Source organism: Dermochelys coriacea, chromosome 3 (assembly GCF_009764565.3).
Source record: "Dermochelys coriacea isolate rDerCor1 chromosome 3, rDerCor1.pri.v4, whole genome shotgun sequence".
Lineage (NCBI taxonomy): Eukaryota > Metazoa > Chordata > Testudines > Dermochelyidae > Dermochelys > Dermochelys coriacea.
In genome coordinates this window covers 166174247-166198059 of record NC_050070.1, presented here as the reverse complement: position 1 = coordinate 166198059, position 23813 = coordinate 166174247, and the positions used below count along the sequence as shown (strand labels likewise).

General features: G+C 40.3%; 1 protein-coding gene across 1 annotated transcript in view; it reads right to left on the bottom strand.

Moving 5' to 3' along the window:
• The window catches only part of USH2A (usherin), a 590403-nt gene that overhangs the window by 519431 nt on the left and 47159 nt on the right, over positions 1-23813 (bottom strand). The window contains 4 exon segments of the mRNA XM_038396580.2: positions 10909-11002; positions 12614-12835; positions 19328-19512; positions 21064-21358. Coding sequence (XP_038252508.1) covers positions 10909-11002; positions 12614-12835; positions 19328-19512; positions 21064-21358 — 796 coding nt within the window.

The following is a 23813-nucleotide window of genomic DNA, read 5'->3' as shown; positions in this document are numbered from 1 at the left end:
TTCAGTCAGTCACTTTGTGGTACTTAGGCTGCCACTCATTTTTATTTGTCAGAGCTAGCACACCTCTCACAAGTCCCTCTTTCCAAAAGATGGTCCTTATCATAGACCCCACTTCTAGCCCTGAACCACACACAGATCTGGAACAACCTCGGATTATACCCTATTGATAGCAGATATACTAGAATCAAGAAATTGAAATGAAGAGGAGGATATTCTTTATAGGCATGAATCCATATTGCATCAGGCTCCCTCAGCTACTATTTTTCCTTGCATACTGAATTTTGGGTGTTTGTCCCACATCTAGGATTTCTCAGATCAAGTGGTCTTGTCAGGGAAGTTAGTCTAATCTTTCCATAGAAAGCGCCAATGGCAGGTATTCTACAAACTTCTTAGCATAACCTGTTCTAGTGCTAAACTATTCTTATAGTTAAAAAGTTTTCCCCAATATCTAACTTAAATCTTCTACACTGCAAACTAAGCTGATTACTTGTTGTTCTATACTTGGTGGACATGGAGAACAATTTGTCACTGTCCTCTTTATAACTGCCCTTAACAAGTTTGACAACTCTTCTCAGCTTCTCTTCTCTAGAGTAAACATGCACAAATCTTTCACCCTTTCCTCACAGGGCATGTTTTCTAAAACTCTTATTTTTACTCCTCTCCTCTGGAGTGTCTCCAATTTGTTCTCATTCTTCTTAAAGTGCATGCCCTGAACTGGACATAGCTTAGTGACGATGACTGCTAATTATAGACAGAACATCCTTTCTCCAGTATAGTACTGATGTCAGTAAATCATGTTGGGTGTCATTTCTCTACGATAGGACTAGGTGCAGACAAGTATCTTTCGGAGTTTGGCTCAGTCTGTGCACACGAATGGAAAAATATGCCCAAGCCGATATACATCTGATCCTCTTACTTTCTCTGGGGATAGTTTTCTGGGAAAATGCATTACATGAAGACAGCTGGCTCAAAATATCTAGCTTATCTTGACCCAATTCATTAGTCAAAACAAGTCTTTGCTCTAATTTGTCATCATTTTATCACAAGTCCTGGATCCAGCAAATTGTTGAATAGACCTAATGACATCAGCTTGAACGCAGATGTGCAGAGTTCCCTATTAATCATTTGGAATGCTGGAGGAAAATCACAGTGAAGCTATCTTCAACATATCAATAATGCAGAATGGTGCTTGAAAAGGTACAAGTATTTTAAGCTTTACAATAAGCTGTACTTAATTAAGCCCATCTTCCCTAATTCTGTTAAAATGTTCCATCCCATTGCTTATACCTCACCTCCCACTTCAACAATTCTCAGTCCCAGTCTCCCTTGGCTGTTCATCCAATCTCAGTCTCTACCCACATACTGACTCCCAGTATCACTCCATCATCTCTTCCAGTCCTAGTCTCCTTGCCCAGCCAGTCATAGTCTCCTCACACCCAACTCCCAGTTCCAATGTCCCTCTTTTCCTCTGCCAGCCTCCAGTTAAGACTTCTCTGCCCCTGCCACTCCCCAGGCTTCTTCTTCCAATCTACTCCCACCAGGGGTCTGGCTCTTGTCCCCTCTGCATTCAGATCAGGTACCTTCCTTTTTTGCGGTCTGGACCCAGGAAGAGAGTCACTGATAGCACAGGAAATAGTCTTCTGCTCTCAGTTCAGTTGTCCAGTCCCAGCATGGCCTGCAGCAGTCCAGAATTGAAATTTCAGGCAAAGTCCTGCTTAGCCCTAGGCTGGAGTCTGCCCATTGTGGACAGAATCTTCGAGGGATTTAGCTGATATAAAATATTAGTCTCTACTAAGCATGTGCAAACTGCAATTTTTCAACGTCTGATAAGTTGGTCAGACAACCACCAAAATTCAGGTCCCTGCTCCAAAGCATGGGCTGCTCTAGCTTTCCAAATAAAAGGTCACCAGAATTTTTTTAACAGGGGCAAAACAGTCTATTTGTCATTAGCCTTGTTCTCAAAAAACAGCTGAATCATTCTGGCTGAAATTGAAAAAAAAAATAAAATAAAATAGTAAATAATAATAAATAATAATAATAAATCAGCCTAATGCAGACACCCAGCATGGAAAATTTCAGCCCTCTCTCAGTGAAGACATGACTCCTTATTGCTCCAGTCAGATGCCATAATCCAATAAAGCAGACCTCCATAGCAATGGAATAATACTTGCAAGTAGAAAGGCCTGTATTTCTTGATTCTGATAAGGTTATAATACTACTGCAAAGAAGGTATATGTAGGAATTCAGAAAATAAAGTAAAAGAGACTAAAATGTGGTCTAGTGACTAGGACATGTGAAAAAGGTACTTAGGTATTCTGTGTCCTATAGTGAAGAGTCCATTCCAGACTGAGTTAGCCACACTTCAGTTTATACCTTGACCAGACCACATCATAGGTTCATCTGTATCTTCCCTTTCTGTGCAGTCAGTGATTAACAAATAAATAGTAACTTAACTTCATGGTGAGTGTAGGGCAATTGGAACTCCCCCACCCCCCATCATCAGGCTCTAAATTTGCTTATCTTCAAAGTCAGCATGGCAGCCTGTTTAGTGTAACAGAGTATACACCTTTTTTTCACTCAAGCTCTTCTAATGTATCATAATTCCTCCAAAACATGCAGATTATTGTGGACACCTCCAAAGAATCAGTGCTACCATTTCAATATGGAATGCTATGATACAAAAACTATAGTCTTCCAACTATTTGGAAATTTAGGCTTACAACTCTCATCATTGTTCACAGGAGTTACGTTTTCAGCTATTTACACACAACGTTAGGAATACAACAGCACTATGAACAGTAACAGAAGTGGGAGCCTAGTTTTCTATAAATTCCATTGGAAATTTATTCCTAAAATCCCATCTAAAGTGGCTTTTCAGCCATAATTAAAAAAATAAAAGTACAATTTAAACACAGCTGTAGCCAAACATGGTTCAACCAACCAACCAGTGTGGAAAGGACCAACCCACATACTATCACAGATAGGAGCCCCTGAAATTTACTGTCCAGTCAGCCCCGCTTTTTTGACTTCTGCAAAAGATAACTCTGACAAGTGCAACTTTAATTGTCATTTGACTTAGATCATATGGATTTTCATCATCCTTGCAAAGTGAAGTGCATTACTGTTGGATGAGCCTTTTAGACAGAATAGTAACCCTTCCACAACTCCCCTAGTGAATGATCATCTGGCAACATGTCTTCAGGTACTAGAGACAGCAACAAGCTCTTTCAATATTTCAATGAATTCTTGTACACAAATTATTTTAGAAGTCTATGATCTTTCATTTGTGAAATTACAGTGGTCTTCCAAGGATAAATTCATGGAGAAACCCATAACTTCCAGAGACATGTCAAAAGATATTCAAAATTTTCAAGCTTGTAAGGCTCCTGACCAGGTGGCTTTCTACTTGCTGTTTTCCCAAACTCTAGTCAATCATTTGCCAGCTATGTTTCATTTCAGTTAATTCTGAAATGACTGGCTTCCTCCCATTTTTACCCCTGATGCCCCAACCTCAGTACACTATTTATTGGATAGCGTGAGATAGCAAGGCACTTATTAATTTAATAATTAGATAGAGGTGTAACAAGATTTGAACACCTCTTTTTGTGGGTTCAAAAATACAGATGTAATTTGTGCCTGCAAAATAGTGAAAATTTACCCAGAAATACAGTAAAAGCTTTGTTATCTGGCATGTTGGGGGAATGGGGGTTGCCGGTTAGTCAAAAATTCCAGTTAACTAAGACTTATACTTACCGTTGGAATACCAATTTGCAAAGAATTAGAATACAATTAAATGAATAAAAAGTACTCACCAATCCAGTAGTAGTACTGCACTGCAGAGTGGTTGGTTTCTTGAAGCACTTAGGTGTACACAGGTAAAGGTTTCTAAACAGTTGGTTATCTTATGACTCTACATATCAATATAGGCAGCGCATGGCATATACCCAGATCACTAAAAATACACTTAACACTAAAACTATACTGAACATAATTTAATCCTTCTTTGATGATTCAGAAGGCACGTCAGAATCTTGCAGTGCCTCAGGGTCATCATTATCAACATCAATTATCATTGTAGATGTAGAAGGTGTAGCAGATTGGGCTGAATCTGTAATAACCCTATGACTCACCCTGGAAGCTGCTTTTTTAAATAAATTCCCGATATTAGCCTGCTTGCTTGTCTTTCGCCTCTTTTGCATAAAAATGGAGTGCAGAATGTGCAATTGCATAACCTCCTGGGCAGTATAACATAGCTGCCTTTCTGCAAATTTAACTATCAAATCAAAAGCTGAAGCAGCCTTTCCCCAAGTTATTTTGGCCTCTTCATTAAAAATTTCTTCTTCACTGTCTTTATCAGTGTCTTTTGACTTTTCAGGATTCAAAACATTCTCTATTATTTCTGTATCAGTAACAGTATGCGTCACTTCAACCTCCTTGTCCGCTTCAACACAATTTTCTATCTCACTTTCATGAAGTTTGTTGACTGGGAGTGAAGGAGTATCCACCTTTCAAGAATTTGTGCTAATGTATTTTTTCTAACTCTTACTTTAAAGACTTCAACTTCATCCTCATCAGAAGACACTTCTGCAAACATAACACTAGGCCACAATTTTATCCAAGCTCTCCTTAATGTGTCACCTTTTAACAGAATTCCAGGCACAAGCAACATTAAAAATTGCATCTTTTACGTTATAATGATATTGAAAGTCCTGTATAGTGCCTTCATGATTGATCAACTTTCTCAGGAAAGCTCTTCTGTAATAACCTTTTGTTCTGGATGATGTCCTGGTCCATAGGTTGAATCAATGAAGTAACACTGGCAGGCAGAAAGATGATAAAAATATTACCAGACACTAACTCTGTTTCATGAGGGGAGCTCTACGATTGTCTAGCAATAGAAGAGCTTTGCTATCTTCAAGTAAGCCTATTTTTCTAAAATGTTCTAAAATGTCCAGGTATAAAAACATGATGAAACCAATCATAAAAAATTTGTCCATCCATGAATTATCTTGCACTTTGTGCAACACCTGTGCAAATGTGCAACACCTTTGAAAGCTCTAGGATGATTATATTTTCCAATTACCAAAAGTTTTACTTTATGCGAGCCTGCAGTATCAGCATACAAGAACAGTTGGTCTGTCTTTATTCTGCTTAAAACCAGCAGCATTAAGTTCACTTGCACCTCCTAGGGCCAGAATTTGGCCAGCATCGCCAAAATAGGCCAGTTTCATCAGCATTATAAATTTGTTCAGGGGATAGATCATGTTCATCAATTAAATTTCTAAAAAATTCACAATATTTTTCTGCAGCTTCATGGTCAGTCAATTTTGGTTCACCAGATACATCTAGCTTTCTAATTCCATGATGAAGTTTAAAACACGAAAGCCACCCATCAGAAAATGCACATGGCTCAGTTAATTGCATTTGGTTATAAAAATCTTTTGCCTTTTCAATGAGCTGAAGATAGGGGCACCCTCCGATCGTTTCAATGAAAATCATTCATATAAAACACTGTCTAGATGCTCTCATAGGCTGTTGTTCAACAGCTTTATTTGACTCACAACTAGCAAAAAAATCGAACAATTGTCCTTTTTGATCCTTGAGGTCGTATATTGTGGATGAGCCAACATTATACTCTTGCATCAAAACATTCCCATTCTTGTCCTTTTCAAGATGTATAAAAATATCTATTTTCTGTTTTAATGTTAACACAACTCTCTTATGCGTCTCTTCTTTACTTTTTGCTGGTATTTTGGATGCCATAATGGTAGGGTGGTGTTGATATTTTACGATAAACACAGGACAATAAACCGAGTAATAAACCGACGGATCACAATGGCAGATACAAACAGAAAGAACAGTATTTGGCTCTTCTCAGCTAAATCAAGCGTAGTCCGACTGCTCTCGGAAATTCTCAAGTCCTGAATAGCTTCAGGATCAGTCCTGGCTATTAGATTGCAGATTTGTATTGAGATATCAGAAATGCCGGTTTCTAGAGCTTTCCAGTTGATAAAGTGCAGGATAACACAGCTTATACTGCATTACAGTAGGTCTGCATGAAGGGATTTAATACAAAGAGAAGACATCTACCCGGGGAATTAATCCTGACACCCGCATAAAGAGTACATGAGTTTTGTGCAGGAGTTAGCTGCAAAGCCCAGGGGGATCCAAATCCTCCTCCAAAAGGCAGAGAGCTTTCTGCAACCACTTCTGCAGTCTCAGGGTTATAGCAGCATCTGCAGTCCCTCTGCTGAAGTCAACAGAGTTATGATGGGGTAAAACCTGAATGAAATGAGTATCATATCTATCGTCTTAACACTAACTCTACAGCTAAGACCTGGTTTTTATTTTCAAACAATGGAAGTATCAAATACAGGACTACTAAAGTTTTCATACTCAGGTACTATATCCACCATTATGTTCCAAGTAAATCATACAGAGGAAAAACACCCTCTTGGTTCCAGCCACGAGTGTATGGCTACCCGAGATGGTTAAAAACAGAGGTGCATTACATCGTTTTACATTACATCAGTTGTGTGTTTTGCCTTACAAACTCAAAATCTTGAGCCATTTGGAACTCGTTAATGTAAATTCCCCATGAAAATCAGGGAAGGGAATAATGAGTTGCAAATAACCAATTCTATTTTGATTCATCTTTAGTAGATATTGATATTGCTGTTAAAGAATGAAAAAATATAATCAAACAACCCGCTTATTTGTCTCTGTATGAATTTGGTTAATTTAAACCATAACGCACTCAAGCCAATTCAAAAAATGTGACACTCACTGAAACAGTCCTTTAACAATGACAAAAGTTATCTGATAAGGCAGTTATACCATTAATATGTATTTGGTTTGTTTTCACAAGGTATCACAGGTCTTGCTAGAGTGCTTGGTGAACTTCCAGATCTTATTAAATATTTATAATTAATACTTACAAAGTCACATTTCACAATGCTTGTTCTAATTAAAGGGACACTGTCAACTTGAATTTTTTTTAAAATGACTACTTTAAAAACTTCAGTTTTCTGGTATTCTACTATTTAAATAGTAGAGTCTAATATTTTTTAATTACTTTAAACAAATTGTTACAAGACTCTCTGTTCCTCTGTTTATATTTAGAAGGATCTATGATGTGATCCTGAGAGCAAAACAACAAATGTACTCAGGCTAACCCTCTCACCCCACTCCAACCTTTTCTCTCTCTGCTTCTTGCTGCCCATTCAGTTTCATCTTTGCTTGTTCCCCAGGGAAGCTTGTCCACCATTGGACACAAGATGTGACAAAGACCAAAAATTATTCATGCAAGAAACTTAAAATGCAGTGGGACTCTTTCTTTAGAATAAATAGCTCTTTCTATAAGATTAGTTTCTTAATTCTTTATTTTTGAGGTTAATTTTCAACAATAAAACTGAAGGGAACACCAAATTTGTGTAGAAATGAGGTAACTTTGGGACTGAAATGAGTAACATTCCTCACATTTTGGAGGTATGTGTACAAGCAACAAAAACAGTGCAACTGATTATACAGAGTGCTGTTAAATGCACGGCGTAAATGAAATGAAAAAGATTTTTTTTAAAAATCTAATACCTTCCAGTTAAAGTTATTTTAGGGGCTACTTACTACTACAGTAGTTTGGGATTTTTGGAAAGAAATGTGATTTCCAAGCTGACAATGTCCCTGTAATACTATATGTATGGCAATGTACCTGTTGTTGTATTAATCTGGAAAAAAAAACAGGCAAGCCCACACACACCCAGCCCAGAGTTTTTTTTCAGAGTTTACAACATCACTATATTAGAATTTAGATGATTTTGATAGCCTATAGCCCTATCTCAAAGAAAGGGCTAATGCAAGTGCTTATCATAGATGAGTGATTTCATCATGTGGCAAAGAGAGGATAAAGTTCTTACTCCTGATTCACAAAGTATGCTGGCAATGTACTTATTATGATATGAGCTACCCTAAGGCTAGCTTTACGGAAACACAGTGATAAAAAAGGATATAGTGAGTTTTAATTAACACCACTTTAAGTTATTAAAGAAGTTTACAGATATGATATAACTCAAAAGAAGAAACATTAAGCACACACAGCTGTGAGGGGGAAATAACATTTAAAAATTTTGGTGAAGGAAAGAGTTTGGCAGGGAACTCTAGTCAGCTTTCTAATTTTGCTTGAGCAATTGCTGTTATTTAGACATCCAACTTTGACTGAGCCAGCCACAAATCTGTTCACATAATTATTTGCATATATCAATGCTGAGCACAAAATGATACAGGGATATATCCCTTATGGTGCTAAAGATGAGATTGTTCATCCATAAAGCTCCTCACTAAGGAGTGGGAGCTGAGAAAACTCTCCCACTTCAACCAAACAGGACCTTTTTCCTACTTAGCCCTCTCCCTCTACAAGGCCTGTAAGACATCCCCCACTGAGCAACCCAAGAGCCTCACATTATCTGCCTACTCCCCACAGCCACCAGCCCTCTCTCCCCTCACGTCAATTCTCTACTGGTTTCTCCCTGCACCCAGCTCCCAGAGCAGCCCACCTCTCGTGCACAATCCAGGCTTGAAGGAAAGCTCAGGAACAGATTCCTGCAATCCAACCCGAATCCACATAGAACATGAGTACAGGTGCTGGAATTGGGTCGAATTAAGTATGAAAACAACCTGAAACTCTCAGGCTTGGGTCAGGTAGTCTCTAATCAACTTCTTCTGCCCATGGGGTTGGCGTGGCAGGGACTGCTTTTCCTGCTCCTACCAGCCACCACCACCTCACTAAGCAGGGTGTGCTGCAGGATGAGCTTGCCAACAAGATGCAGCATCTCTCATGATGCAGCGCCTCTCATTCTGCAGCAGACATAGCACAATGAGGCAGCGAGCAGCAGGAGTGGGGCACATGGTTGCCACGTCACAAACCCTACATGGAGAAGCCATCCAAAGACGGATTTTGGCCATGGGGAGCCAGAAGCCCCCACCAGGCCAAGACCTAAAGACAAGGTGGCGGCTGCAGTGAGACACAGGTTCATGGGAAACAGGTCGCTCTACAGTGAGCAATGCTGGGCCAGGAGAACGGGGGAGCAGCTGGTGGGCCAGGGAGTAATTAGCCCCCAGAAACTCTGTGGAGAAAACAAAATAAAGTCTGAGCCAGCAGCTAGACCCTTCCAGCTAGACCCAACTCAATTCCAACAGGACCCCACCACAGGTGCTGGGATCGGGTTGGGATGAGTCTAGTCTGAAAACAAACCAACACGCTTGGGTCAGGTTCAGATTGGCTGTAAGCTAGGTAGATTTGGGCCGGTCTTTAAAATTAGGCCTAAGCAGACTTTTAGTCTGAAACAGAGAGAGCCAGAAACTAACAATGGAGAAGGTGAAGACTTGCAAAGGAGGGGATTCCAGAGAAAGGGAAATCACTGGCTCCCCCTCAAGAGTCTTGAGCTGCTACATTCTCAACTCGTGGACCAGGCAGGCCTGCCAGCAGTCCCAGAGTCCAGAAGGCACAAGGTGACAAAGTAATCTTCACTTCTCTTTCCTCCACCCTATTCCTGCATCCAGCATGGGAACGGGGGAAACTTAGAATTGAGGCCTTTTTTCAAGGTAGTTTACTTATTTTACACATCTGGTTCAGCCAAAGCAGAACTGTCTATTGAATATTCAATAAAGTATTTATTATAGTTTGTATATAACAGATGGCTCTGCTTTTGCTGAGTCACATATGAAAAAATCCTGTAAGAATGCCAAACGATACACCCTTTTCTAATTCCATCTGCCCAGGCTCCCCCTGCGAAGTCAATTTTACAGTTTCATATAGCTTGCACATGGCTGGACAAGAAAACAGAAAATATACTGAAAGGGGCATTAGCCTGTACCCTCCTCCCCAATTTTCCCTAACACTCTCTTTTTTTCCAATAAAGGTATTCTTTCTGGGTATTCCAATGCCAAGAACACTGGGAAACTATCGGGGCTTAAGTTTGCCAAATGGCTGCAGTGCGATTCACAGAAGCCCTGTTTATTGAGCATTATTATTAATGGTGAGAAGAAAACAGTAGAACTGAGGACATTCTTTCTGGAATATATCCAGATCTTTAAAAAAATAATAATAATAATTTAGTGCTTTAATTCTGGTTCCAATAGAAAAATAACAGATTTATCCTAAATTCCTAAATTTATCCTAAATTTAAAAAATGTGGAAAATATTCAAAAGTGTCAATATTAACCCTGATCTCTTACTAGAACAATAGTCCATTGCAGTTAGAGAGAAAGAGATGCATCAAAAATATCTAAATGTCATATGTGACGGTAAAAATATGAGCATATTAACATTTTCAACTAGCCTCTAAAAACGCCAATGCTTAGATTTCATTTTTTTTTAAATGTTAGTATCAGAGCCATTGGGGCAGATTCTGTTCTTCTATTCATTTCAATTATAGTTCTGAGAGCATATTGAAGCAGTAAGCCTACACAGCCAAGTATAGTCTCAGCTTTCTGTTAACCTTACACATGCTTTCCGAGTATGAATTAACACTTGTTCAAAATGTTTCCATTTTAGACTCCACATAGAATCTTCCAGCAATTAACTACAGTAAAGTATTTCATTGTAAGATAAAAATCAGAAATTGGCCTCAGAGGAATCCCAAGTATCCATAAATCTTTCATAGATGTTCAAAATCTAAATTTATATCTGGATACAAATTTTGCAGCTCATGATATTCTTGCAACAGGCCAAACCAAACCCATGAACCCAAACACCCTTGAACTTTGAGGATGGAATTTTTTTATAATCCATACCTGGATCTAAAGCCAAATTTTGCAACTTTTCCCTTTCAAAACACGGGATCCAAAAAAGCTCCAAATGTTGTGCTTAAGGCCCATGCTTTGGTATAATACCTGCAGGATGGAAGGACTTACATTATCTCCTTGTGTGTAGCTGTCCTTGGAGCAGAGGCATCTATATGGCTTATTACCTGTATCACAATGATCAGCATGGCCATGACAATTACACCTGCAAACAAAAACAGCTATTAAAGAAAATACACAACGTGCATTATTTGAGAGACATCTCTCCACTATTTTTACACTGTTATGAAGGTAATTTTCTGCTTTGTTAAGAATAAACCAAGTCCCAGAAAATACTGTTCTTAAGTGTAGTAACCATTAAATGTCTTCTCCATTCAACATTGCTAAATGTCAAGTAAATGCAGCTTTCCAGGGAAGTAAATTGACAGGACTGTTTCTAGACCAACTATTAAGTTATCAAGTGTGCATTATGTGCTTTCATTACATACTATGCAGATACAAGGCCTTAATTATTTACTACAGCTAGCACCTATCTTGTCAATATTAACCCTTTGATCTTATAACTTGGTCATAATATCTTAAAGATCTTACATATATTGAACTTAAACACACAGGGCCCAATTTTGCCCTCAAATACACAAAAATTACTCCCACTGAAGTCAAGTCCTCCTATGAAAGTCAATAGGTAATACACCCAAGTAACTGAGGGCAGAATTGAGCCTGCAGTCTTTTCTTTTTGAGGTATGAAATAGCCTCATGGTTCTGCAGTAGAAAGGACTGTGCATGTAAAAAGTCACTGACATAACTGTTTAAGTGAAAGAGAAATCACAATACATCTAAATAAATAGCGAACATTTTACAAATTAAGGAAATTAATTTAATATAAAGGTGAATGTGACCCCTGATAGGGTTCAGAGTAGCAGCCGTGTTAGTCTGTATTCGCAAAAAGAAAAGGAGTACCGGTGGCACCTTAGAGACTAACAAATTTATTAGAGCATAAGCTTTCGTGAGCTACAGCTCACTTCATCGGATGCATTTGGTGGAAAAAAACTTTTTTTTTTTTCCACCAAATGCATCCGATGAAGTGAGCTGTAGCTCACGAAAGCTTATGCTCTAATAAATTTGTTAGTCTCTAAGGTGCCACCGGTACTCCTTTTCTTTTTCCCTGATAGGGTGTTATCCTCCAAAATGAGATCACATCTTTCAAAATATAAATTCAATATAATACTTGTTCACAAAAATCAGCACCATATGCTCATTTGGAGACTATTTCACTGTTAAATTTGCATATTATATACAGGACATAATTAGCCCTATGACAAGATTGCATACTTAACATACATATTAAAGTTGTCAGTCACAGATAATACAACACTTTCAGAACAGCTTCCTTTTTAAAGGAAAAACTGTGGCAAAAGCAAAGAATGTAGATCATTATTAAGACCATTAAATTTGCCATGTCTGGAAATCTGTAATGAAACTTAGACGACCTACTAAAGCAAAGCAAAAGCCAGGATTTCAGTTATAAGTCCCTATTTAGAAGAGTTTGTAACTCCAAGAAAAAACCTCTTTTGACATATTTGTGTAATAAAAGTCATTATTTTAAATATGCATTTGGATAAATGTTCAGAAAATATGTTTAATGGTATGTGGGACCTGATCGAATACTATCAGCCAGATACTTTGCACAATCAAAGTAAAACCAGAGTAAAACAATTGACTTCAAGGTGGCTAATGATATATCACACATCTTTCTCAAATTTTCAATTATTCAGAAGTTTCTTTAACCGAAAAAAGACATTCTGATAACTCCTACCTTCCACTGATTGTAATTTCATCAACTCCATAGTATCTGTGCCTGAAGTTGACCCAAGGCTCAGTTGTATGATACTGGCCAAGAAGATGAATCCTCACTTGTGTGGCTTTTACAAAATCTTGGAGAGATGGAGTATTGTAGAAGTCATTGTAACCAGGCCGACGATTTGGTTCAGGTGTAAGAATGCTGAAAGTAATGTTTCCACGGGAGTATGGAGTAACTCTGTTTTTAAAAAGATGACAAACTGAAAAACATATTTTACAGGTTACCTATTCTTCACGTTTTCACAGAGGACATTAATTAAAAGAGCACAACTTTATTTATGGCTTCTAATGGACAAATTTTGATGCAAATGAAAACCAAATACAGAGATCAAATAAAAGATATACACAGGCATATGCTGTATGTCTGTTTTCCCCAAACTGCCACTTTGTGGTCCAAAATATAAATATTCATTTAAAATATAAAGCTTCTAGCCCTTAAAGAAAACCTTGAAAACGAATACAGCAATGTTTTCCCCAGTTTGCAGAGGGCCTGAAACTATGACTCAGAGGTATAAACTGGCCTTGTTGATATAAGGTGTTAAATTATCACCACTGAGCATTTGAGTTAAGTGTCCACATTAACAACTATTTCCCAGCAGATCAAGGTATGTAAAAAACAGAGGCACAAATCACAGTATGAAGACCTATACAAACTACTGTGACATCTCATTTTGGTGGCACTTAGTAGAGTACTACACAACTTCCTTCCTTCTCCCCAAATCAAGAAAAATACAAGCGCATCGAGGTTAGTGAAACCCAGCAGGGCCCAATGAGAGCCAAGGCCAATGACCCCAGCTGAATATTTGAGCTTCAACAATGGAGGACATAGCCAAGCAAAGCCCAGCAGAGCATGCCTAATTAGAGGGTCTTCATAACCTTTGATGAGCAGCATCTCATTTTGGCTTATTTAATGAGTTTGGCAAGTAGACAGAGCCTATGTAGAAGAACCACTGCTTTTCCCCTTATCCAAATTTGGACTCTCTAAAACCTATGCACCCAAAAGCAGAACTTGGCACTTGATAAATGAAATTCCCATGTATTGTTTTTTCCTCCAGAAAACTGCTGGGCTATTTGAAACTTAGAAGCTCTTGCTAGGAATTTTTGTAAACAGTTCCCAGTTTAAACCCCTACCCTGCAATGAAATCCTCTGCTAGTGCAGACCCTGGAGTCTCAGTGGGGGTCTCACTGACTTCACTGAACCCCTACACGAATCAGGGGCCCATGCTACATCATCAGATCCTCACTTTTTCAACAGAAAATGGCTGGAGGGTCACAAACTGATCTCCAAGCAACCCATTATCACCCATTTCTTGTAACTGTCTCTATGATTCTTGCTCCCCATCCATTTTTTCTGCCCCTAGCACAGGTCCACTTTTTGTTTGGTCATCAGGGATGAGGCTCCAAATGTCTATAATTGCAAGCTGGTACATTGCAAGTTAACATGTCATCAGAAATAGCACTGAGTGACCAGAGAATGGGTTTGGATGCTGAGTATCCAAAGAAATACTATAATAGAATATATGTATACAGTTTCACTGAGAAGGTTAGTATTAGAGCTATATGTTATTTTCTCCAAAGGAATCAGTGGGTGTTTTCCTAACCTTAAAAAGAATACATAACTTAGTAACCAATTTTTCTCTTCCACATAATGCCTACTTGACTATACAGAATATACACTGTCTTTAGAGGGCTTTTGGGAGGTGTTTTTTTTTTTAAAGTGAAGTGTACTGTACATCAGTCATACACAACATTATGCACTTTTATCATATATGCCATGTAGTTGAAGGGAGAAACAGTACTACATTATAAAACATTTATGGCTGCAGTTCATACAGTGACTATTTCTTTTTAGAAGATATGCTAATTATGTTTTAATTAGGCTTGGCAGAAGGTGGGTTGTTTGTAATTTTACTAGATAATATCAGTTTATTTTAAGCATTTTCTCAATTTTTTATCAGTTTAAATTTTGCAGTTGTCCAAAATTATGGGTTTAAGCATTTACTTTTTTTGGTATCTATTTAAATTTTCACAGTTGTGGGAAATTATAGATGGGGGCAGAAAGTTATTTACTGACCGTAGTCACTGAGTTTGAAAAAGTTAAAGCTTTATAAACCACTAAAACTCAAACTATCAACATCACATGCCAAAATATAGATAAATATAAAATACAGTAAATATCTTTAAATCAACTAGTCATACCTGGTTTTGCTATTCATTTGCTAATCCATTTGTAACGAGTCTATTCAAAAGTCTAAATCACTGATTTTTACTTTAGTAAGTTCTCAACCCGCATTCTTCTTTGTTTGCCTATCTTTAAATTTCTATGATCATTGTTAGAACTATTCCTTGTCAGTCTGTGTACACATACAGTAAATAAAACCTGACATATACTGACATTTCCCAATAAAAATCTAATTCTTCCAACCCAAGTTTTAATGTTGGGCAAGTCATCATTTTACAACTAATTTAGATAATCAAAACTGTTTTCTTTGCTTACTTAATTAATTGGCTTTCTCCATTCCCCTCCCCTACTGAATAGTAACAATGTTCAATAGTCATTGTTAAAAACTGACTTACCTCAAGTGACCACATGCGGTTTCCCCTAGAATCCTGTACTCTTAGCCTTGGTCTACACTACGAGTTTAAGTCAGATTCAGCAGCATTAGATCAGTTTAGCCCTGCACCCATCCACACTACGAAGCCATTTTTTCTGACTTTAAGGGCTCTTAAAACTGGTTTCTGTACTCCTCCCTGACAAGTGGATTAGTGCTGAAATCGACCTTGCTGGGTCCAATTTCGGGTAGCGTGGATGCAATTCGACAGTATTGGCCTCCGGGAGCTATGCCAGAGTGCTCCATTGTGACTGCTCTGGATTGCACTCTCAACTTAGATGCATTGGCCAGGTAGACAGGGAAAAGCCCCGCAAACTTTTGAATTTCATTTCCTGTTTGGCCAGCATGGCGAGCTGATCAGCACAGGTGACCATGCAGAGCTCATCAGCACAGGTGACCATGCAGTCCCAGAATCACAAAAGAGCTCCAACATGGACCAAACGGGAGGTACTGGATCTGATCGCTGTATGGGGAGATGAACCCGTGCTATCAGAAGATGAAATGCCAAAATATTTGAAAAAATCTCCAAGGGCATGAAGGACAGAGGCTATAACAAGGACACACAGCAGTGCTGTGTGAAACTTAAGGAGCTCAGGCAAGCCTACCAAAGAACCTGAGAGGCAAACGGCGGCTCCGGGTCAGAGCCCCAGACATGTCGCTTCTATGATGAGCTGCATGCCATTTTAGGGGGTCCCCCTACAACTACCCCAGCCCTGTGCATGGACTCCATCAATGGACTCTCACGCAACAGGGATGCAGATTTTGGGGACTAGGAAGATGAGGAGGAGGAGGAGGTTGAAGCAAGCAAGCAAGCAGAGAAACTGTTTTTCCCGACAGCCAGGAACTGTTGTTCACCCTGGATCTAGTACCCTCCCAACCCACCGAAGGTGGGCTCCCGGACCTAGAAGGCCGAGAAGGAACCTCTGGTGAGTGTACCTTTGTACATATAATACACAGTTTAAAAGCAAGCGCATTTAATAACTAATTTGCCCTGAAGACTTGGGATGCATTCGCGGCCAGTACAGCTACTGGAAAAGTCTGTTAACATGTATGGGGATGGAGCAGAAATCCTCCAGGGACATCTCAATGAAGCTTCTCTCCTGGATGTACTCCCAAAGCATTTTCAAAAGGTTTCTGTCCTCCATGGTAGGACACTTTTCCACGGCAGGCCAGCAGCACGTAGTCTGGAATCATTGCATAACAAAGCATGGCAGCATATGGTCCCGGTGTTTGCGGGCATTCAAGCAACATCCGTTCTTTATCTCTCTGTGTTATCCTCAGGAGAGTGATATTATTCATGGTCACCTGGTTGAAATAGGGGAATTTTATTAAGGGGACATTCAGAGGTGGCTGTTCCTGCTGGGCTGTTTGCCTGTGGCTGAACAGAAATCATCCCCGCTGTTAGCCATGTGATGGGGGGAGGGGTGACGCGATCATCCCAGAGAATTGGGTGTGGGGTGGGGGGTTAGTTGGGTTTGTGCTGCACATTAACCTGAAAACTGCAGCCCCTCTTTTAAATGGAAAAAGAAAAGAAGTACTTATGGCACCTTAGAGACTAACAAAGTTATTTGAGCATAAGCTTTCATGAGCTACAGCTCACTTCATCGGATGCATCGGAAGTGAGCTGTAGCTCATGAAAGCTTATCCTCAAATAAATTTGTTAGTCTCTAAGGTGCCACAAGCACTCCTTTTCTTTTTGCGAATACAGACTAACATGGCTGCTACTCTGAAACCTGTCTTTTAAATGGCCAACCCATTTTAAAGGGCCAACCCAATGGGTGCTTTGTACATGAAATGAGAGCGCTGCTGTTTGAAACCATTCCCACATGTTAAGAAGGTTAAAGAAGCCAAAAGACTGTGGCTTACCATGTCTGCCTGCAAGCCAAATTCTGTTGCCTGCCAGTCCGGCATGTGTGATCTCTCACACCATACCGGTAGGCCCTGATATAAGAGGCAAAATGTGACCTTGTAAAGAAAGCACACATGCTATGTAATGTTAACAGCTTGGTTCTCCGTGAAAGAGTCTACTCATTGTTCTCTAAAATGTCTCTTTTTAAAGACTATTCTCCCTTTTTTCCCCTCCCGCAGCTGCAAATGTTTCATCGCTCCACGTATCATCTCCGTCCCAGAGGCTATTAAAAACTAGAAGCCAAAAAAAATGCACTCGCGATGAAATGTTCTCTGAGCTCATGCAGGCCTCCCATGCTGAAAAAGCCCAGCACAATGCGTGGAGAGAGACAATGTCAGAGTCCAGGAAAGCACAAAATGAATGTGAGGCCAGGAGGGACGAGTGAGAGGACAGGAGGGATGAGCGAGAGGAGAGGTGACGTCAGTGTGATAAGAGGAAGCAGGATGCAATGCCGAGGCTACTCGAGGATGAAACTGATGTGCTCCGGCATATGGTTGAGGTGCAGAAAAGGCAGCAGGAGCACAGACTGCCGCTGCAGCCCCTGTGTAACCAACCACCCTCCTCCCCAAGTTCCATAGCCTCCTCACCCAGACGCCCAAGAACGCGGTGTGGGGGCCTCCGGGCATCCAATGACTCCACCTCAGAAGACTGCCTAAGCAACAGAAAGCTGGCATTCAATAAGTTTTGGAGTGCAGTGGGGCCTTGTCCTTTCATTCTCCCCTCCTCCACCACCCCACCCATTGCTTCCCTCTTCCCCACCCCTCCCAGGCTACCTTAGCAGTTATCCTCCCATTTGTGTGACGAATTAATAAAGAATGCACGAATTTGAAAAAACAATGACTTTATTGCCTCTGCAAGCGGTGATCGAAGGGGGAAGGATAGTTGGCTTACAGGAAAGTAGAGTGAACCAAGGGAGCGGGTTTTCATCAAGGAAAAACAAACTGAACTTTCACACCGTAGCCTGGCCAGTCACAAAACTGGTTTTCAAAGCTTCTCTGATGCATAGTGCACCCTGCTGTGCTCTTCTAACTACCCTTCTATACCCAGCCCACCCACGACAATGTTTTTTGCCCCATCAGGCATTGGGATCTCAACCCAGAATTCCAATGGGCAGCAGAGACTGCGGGAGCTGTGGGATAGCTACGCACAGTGCAACGCTCCGGAAGTCGACGCTAGCCTCGGTACTGTGGACACACTCCACCGACTTAATGGTCTTAAGTGGGGACACACAGAATAGACTGTATAAAATCACTTTCTAAAAAATCGACTTCTATATATTTGACCTAATTGCATAGTGTAGACATACCCTGAGATCCCAGAGAAAGATGATCACACTTTAAAAGCCTCGGCGAGATGGCAAATGTGAAACAGCAAAAGCCTACAGCAACTGGTACTGTATTCACAGATTATTTTCCAGCCAAGTACTAAACAGGCCTAACTCTGACTCGCATCTGAAATCAGGCAAGAGCTAGTGCATGATGACAGATATGGCTATAAGCAGAATTGGTTTACTTTTTAATTTGCACAAGGCAGTCAGTGAAACAGGGGACTGGCAATATGTTTCTGAGAGGGCATCTCCAAACAGAATGTATTTGTGTTCTTGCCTTTAAAGGCTAAAAGCATTAGAAAATGAATTTGTACCCTATTTCTTGAATGGTTTCTCACATCCACTATAATTCTAAAGAGCTGACTTTATCCTCACTTTTGCCCCCGCTGGTTTTTGACCATCGCTACAAAAGCATCTAAGTTCCAACACAAGATCTGACACTCAGAAGTCATCTGTGATATTTTTTAGATTAACTGGATGCTCAAAAATCAGTTAAACTAGCACCCTTCTCTATCCCTCTTATCAGTGCATCTCAATTTCTTACTAAGTCCCATAAAATATGAATTACCAAATTTCAATATTCTAACTCAATTAGAACATGGAAATCAATTGTGTCAGTTGCTTGAATGTTTGAAATTTGATAAAAATGACTTTTGGTGATCTCCAATGGAAAGGTTAAATTTGGGATCTTTTATGTACTCAGCAGCCCATAAAAATGAGCATATCAAATTTCAAGATTCTATCTCAATGGGAACATGGAAATGAATTGTGTCAGACACCTGTTAAAAGCATCTGTATGGTATAGATAATATCTCTTCATACCTAGGAAGCTGGAGACAGTTGACAGAGTCTGGATTTTCTAGAGAGCCATTGTTATCCATTCCAAAAATACTGCAATATCTAGCAAAATACTGCCAATCTTCCCAACTTAAATCATTTTTCTTTTTCCTTTGAATTCTCATTGCTTCCGGCTGTGGACTATAGAACTGAAGGATAATATAGAACACCTACAAATGAACAACAAAATACAGAACAGAAATTAGAATAGCTTGAGCTACATGCCAACATGATTTAAATAAAATAATTTAAATTTAAATAAACAAATATTAAATAAATTTCTGTATCCACATGTAGTAATATAAAAACATATTTCACAGCATTCACCATATTTGTGCATTTTGAACAAACAACAAATAGATGTCACACACGAGAAATATCCAAGATATTTCTCCCCTTCTCCCAAAAAGGTTTAAGAGTTAAAGTAAACTTCCTTGTTAAACCTGCTCTTTATACTGCTCCTCGGTAAGCAATGAAATCATTCCATGACAATTGTTCTTCATTACTTTTTGAGGTCTATTTGAAATGACTACCTCATTGTATGGCAAGTCCGTGCTCTGTGATATTACCAACATTTTGACCACAAGAAAAAGGGATACTTATGTATTGACAAACAGGTGGTGGGACAGTTTTCTGGTTTTAAGACCACCCAATTTATCATTTTTCCCTGCCTTTGGCCTGGAACTACTTCAAATATCTGTGGCATAGAAGGGATTTTCCTCCACCGCACTGCTGTATGGGCATTTGTGGTAAGCACTCCCACATGTATACTCCAAATCAATTGAGTCTTAATATTTCACAGATATTTAAATTGGCTATTAAATAGAGAACAAGTTCTTACAAAATACGCCAAAATCTATCCTCATATTCTTTTCTTCTCCTACCCCAAACATGCATACTCAATTGACAAAAAACAAAAAAGCTAACGAGAATAAGTTTTATAAACATTAGACCTTGGACTTGATTCACCTCTGTGCATTCAAGGGGCACAAACTGAAATGCTTGCTCTCATGGAGGCAGCTTCAGCAGGGAGTCTATTCATCTCTAGGGCAGGCCACAGTAGCATACTGCCCTTCAGCACTGGAGGGAAGCACCAAACTCCAAGCAGGACTCCACAGAACCCAGGCTGGTGGAAATGGTGGCTGGCCTGTTTTTGCCCCCTCCAACAGCAGTCCGTCCCCTTTGTGGGCTTCACTAGCCAACTTCAAGTCCCTGATGAAGCAGAGATTTCACATGGTTTTGTACTGTTGCACACCTTTGTGCAGACTATTTTACTGCACCTGTCATCCAGTGCCTGAAGGAATGAAATGAGTCTCTTGTGTTTTAATAGATATTACGACTAAAAATTACAGCAGTGAAGCAACTTAAAAATGCTTGTTTTGTTTATGAACGCAGGAGTTGTCATGCTGGAGCTGAACATTAGTTCATCTACTCCATTACACTGCCTCTGACACTAGCCAATATCTGATGCATCAGAGAAAAGCCAGAAACCAGAAACATAATGCATCTGCTCACTTTTTGCAACATTATGGGGAAGAGGAAATTTCTTCCAGGCCACCAAAGTGATATCTCAAAGTAAGAGGTTTGAACTTGCTTAAAATTGAAATCTAGTGTACTTTAAGCCTCCTCCTAGCTTTCATTTACTAAACATCAGGGAGCATCAACTACATTCCATTCTCATGCCCCAATGACAGAAAAGAAAAAAATAGCCTTCTCATTACCTGATACTGTCCATTTTGTAAATCTATTGTGATAGTAACTCCACGGTCCAGATGCGCAGTGTTAATGAACAGAGATGAAATCCAGGAGGTCCCAATATCATTATCGTTGATATAGCACAGGGAATGGGCTTCTGGGTTCAGTCTTAACACTCTGTCATTAGTTGTGTCATCTGCACCATTAGGGATGCAATACCTCTGCACCAAAGGGTGTACCCGGGGGTGACTCCCTGGGCAGCGGCATTCTGATTGGGTGTGCAGGTGAGGAAATTCCCCAGAGAATACCTCCGAAATGTCTCTGTCACAGCATAAAAATGTAAATAGGTACATGGGTAAAGGAAAAGATGAGTGAAATAATGTGCATCTATGATTACAGATTAAATTTCAGCCCCAGCCTTCACCACCATAAACAACCCACACTAAATGTGATTAGAACACCACCATTAATAGTTGTCTTTTATTATATCATGCCTGACTCTGATCACTAATCTGAATACTTTCCTGAAAACACATTTTACCATTGATATTGTGTCTGTAGTAGCTATATCAATAAATCCACTTGAGTGTTAGTACCTGAATTTTCTGAAAAACATCTAATTATCAGAAAAATTTGCACCCTCAAATAACTGAATGCAGAAAAAAGTGTTGATTGAGAATTTTGGCCTCGATGTCTGAAGTGTCCACTAACTATGTGTGCCTCTGTGGTTACCCAACTAGACACTGATTTCAAAGGATGCTGACCACATACAGTTCCCATTGACTTCTTTGGCAGACGAAATCAGGCCCTAGCTCTCAGGTAGGTTACACAAAAGTTGAGGCACCCAAAATTAGTGGATAATTTTGAATATCTGAGTATTTAATCACCTGATATGCTAGCTATCATAGAATCAAAGAAGATTAGGGTTGGAAGAGACCACAGGTCATCTAGTCCAACCCCCTGTTCAAAGCAGGAGCAACACCAACTAAATCATCCCAGTCAGGGTTTTGTCAAGCTGGGCCTTAAAAACCTCTAAGGATGGAGATTCCACCACCACCCTAGGTAACCTATTCCAGTGCTTCACCACCCTCTTGGTGAAATAGTTTTTCCTAATATTCAACCTAGACCTCCCACACTGTAACTTGAGACCATTGCTTCTTGTTCTGTCATCTGCCACCACTGAGAACAGCCTAGCTCCATCCTCTTTGGAACCCCACTTCAACTAGTTGAAGGCTGCTATCAAATCCCCCCTCACTCTTCTCTTCTGAGGACTAAATAAGCCCAGTTACCTCAGCGTCTACTCATAAGTCATGTGCCCTAGCCCTCTAATCATTTTTGTTGCCTTCCACTGGACTTTCTCCAATTTGTCCACATCCTTTCTGTAGCGAGGGGCCCCAAACTGGACGCAATACTCCAGATGTGGCCTCACCAGTGCCAAACAGAGGGGAATAATCACTTCCCTCGATCTGTTGGCAATGCTCCTACTAATGCAGCCCAATATGCCGTTAGCCTTCTTGGCAACAAGGGCACATTGTTGACTCATATCCAGCTTCTCTTCCACAGTACTCCCCAGTACTTTTCTGCAGGACTGCCACTTAGCCAGTCGGTCCTCAGTCTGTAGCAGTGCATGGGATTCTTCCGTCCTAAGTGCAGGACTCTGCACTTGTCCTTGTTGAACCTCATGTGATTTCTTTTGGCCTAATCCTCCAATTTGTCTAGGTCACTCTGTAGCACTGTATGTAAGGGAGCAGTATGACTGCTCAGAGCTCCGGTATGAAACTGTGGAAAAACCTGAGTGTCTCTGGATTAAGTTTAGAAGTGTGTGCAACAAGAGTGATGTCATGGTGGGAGTCTGCTATAGACCACCGGACCAGGGGGATGAGGTGGATAGGCTTTCTTCCGGCAACTCACGGAAGCTACTAGATCGCATGCCCTGATTCTCATGGGTGACTTTAATTTTCCTGATATCTGCTGGGAGAGCAATACAGCGGTGCATAGACAATCCAGGAAGTTTTTGGAAAGCGTAGGGGACAATTTCCTGGTGCAAGTGCTAGGGGAGCCAACTAGGGGGAGCGCTTTTCTTGACCTGCTGCTCACAAACCGGGTAGAATTAGTGGGGGAAGCAAAAGTGGATGGGAATCTGGGAGGCAATGACCATGAGTTGGTTGAGTTCAGGATCCTGACGCAGGGAAGAAAGGTAAGCAGCAGGATACGGACCCTGGACTTCAGGAAAGCAGACTTTGACTCCCTCAGGGAACAGATGGCCAGGATCCCCTGGGGGACTAACATGAAAGGGAAGGGAGTCCAGGAGAGCTGGCTGTATTTCAAGGAATCCCTGTTGAGGTTACAGGGACAAACCATCCCGATGAGTCGAAAGAATAGTAAATATGGCAGGCGACCAGCTTGGCTTAATGGTGAAATCCTAGCGGATCTTAAACATAAAAAAGAAGCTTACAAGAAGTGGAAGGTTGGACATATACCAGGGAAGAGTATAAAAATATTGCTCGGGCATGTAGGAAAGATATCAGGAGGGCCAAATCGCACCTGGAGCTGCAGCTAGCAAGAGATGTCAAGAGTAACAAGAAGGGTTTCTTCAGGTATGTTGGCAACAAGAAGAAAGCCAAGGAAAGTGTGGGCCCCTTACTGAATGAGGGAGGCAAGCTAGTGACAGAGGATGTGGAAAAAGCTAATGTACTCAATGCTTTTTTTTGCCTCTGTTTTCACTAACAAGGTCAGCTCCCAGACTGCTGTGCTGGGCAACACAAAATGGGGAAGA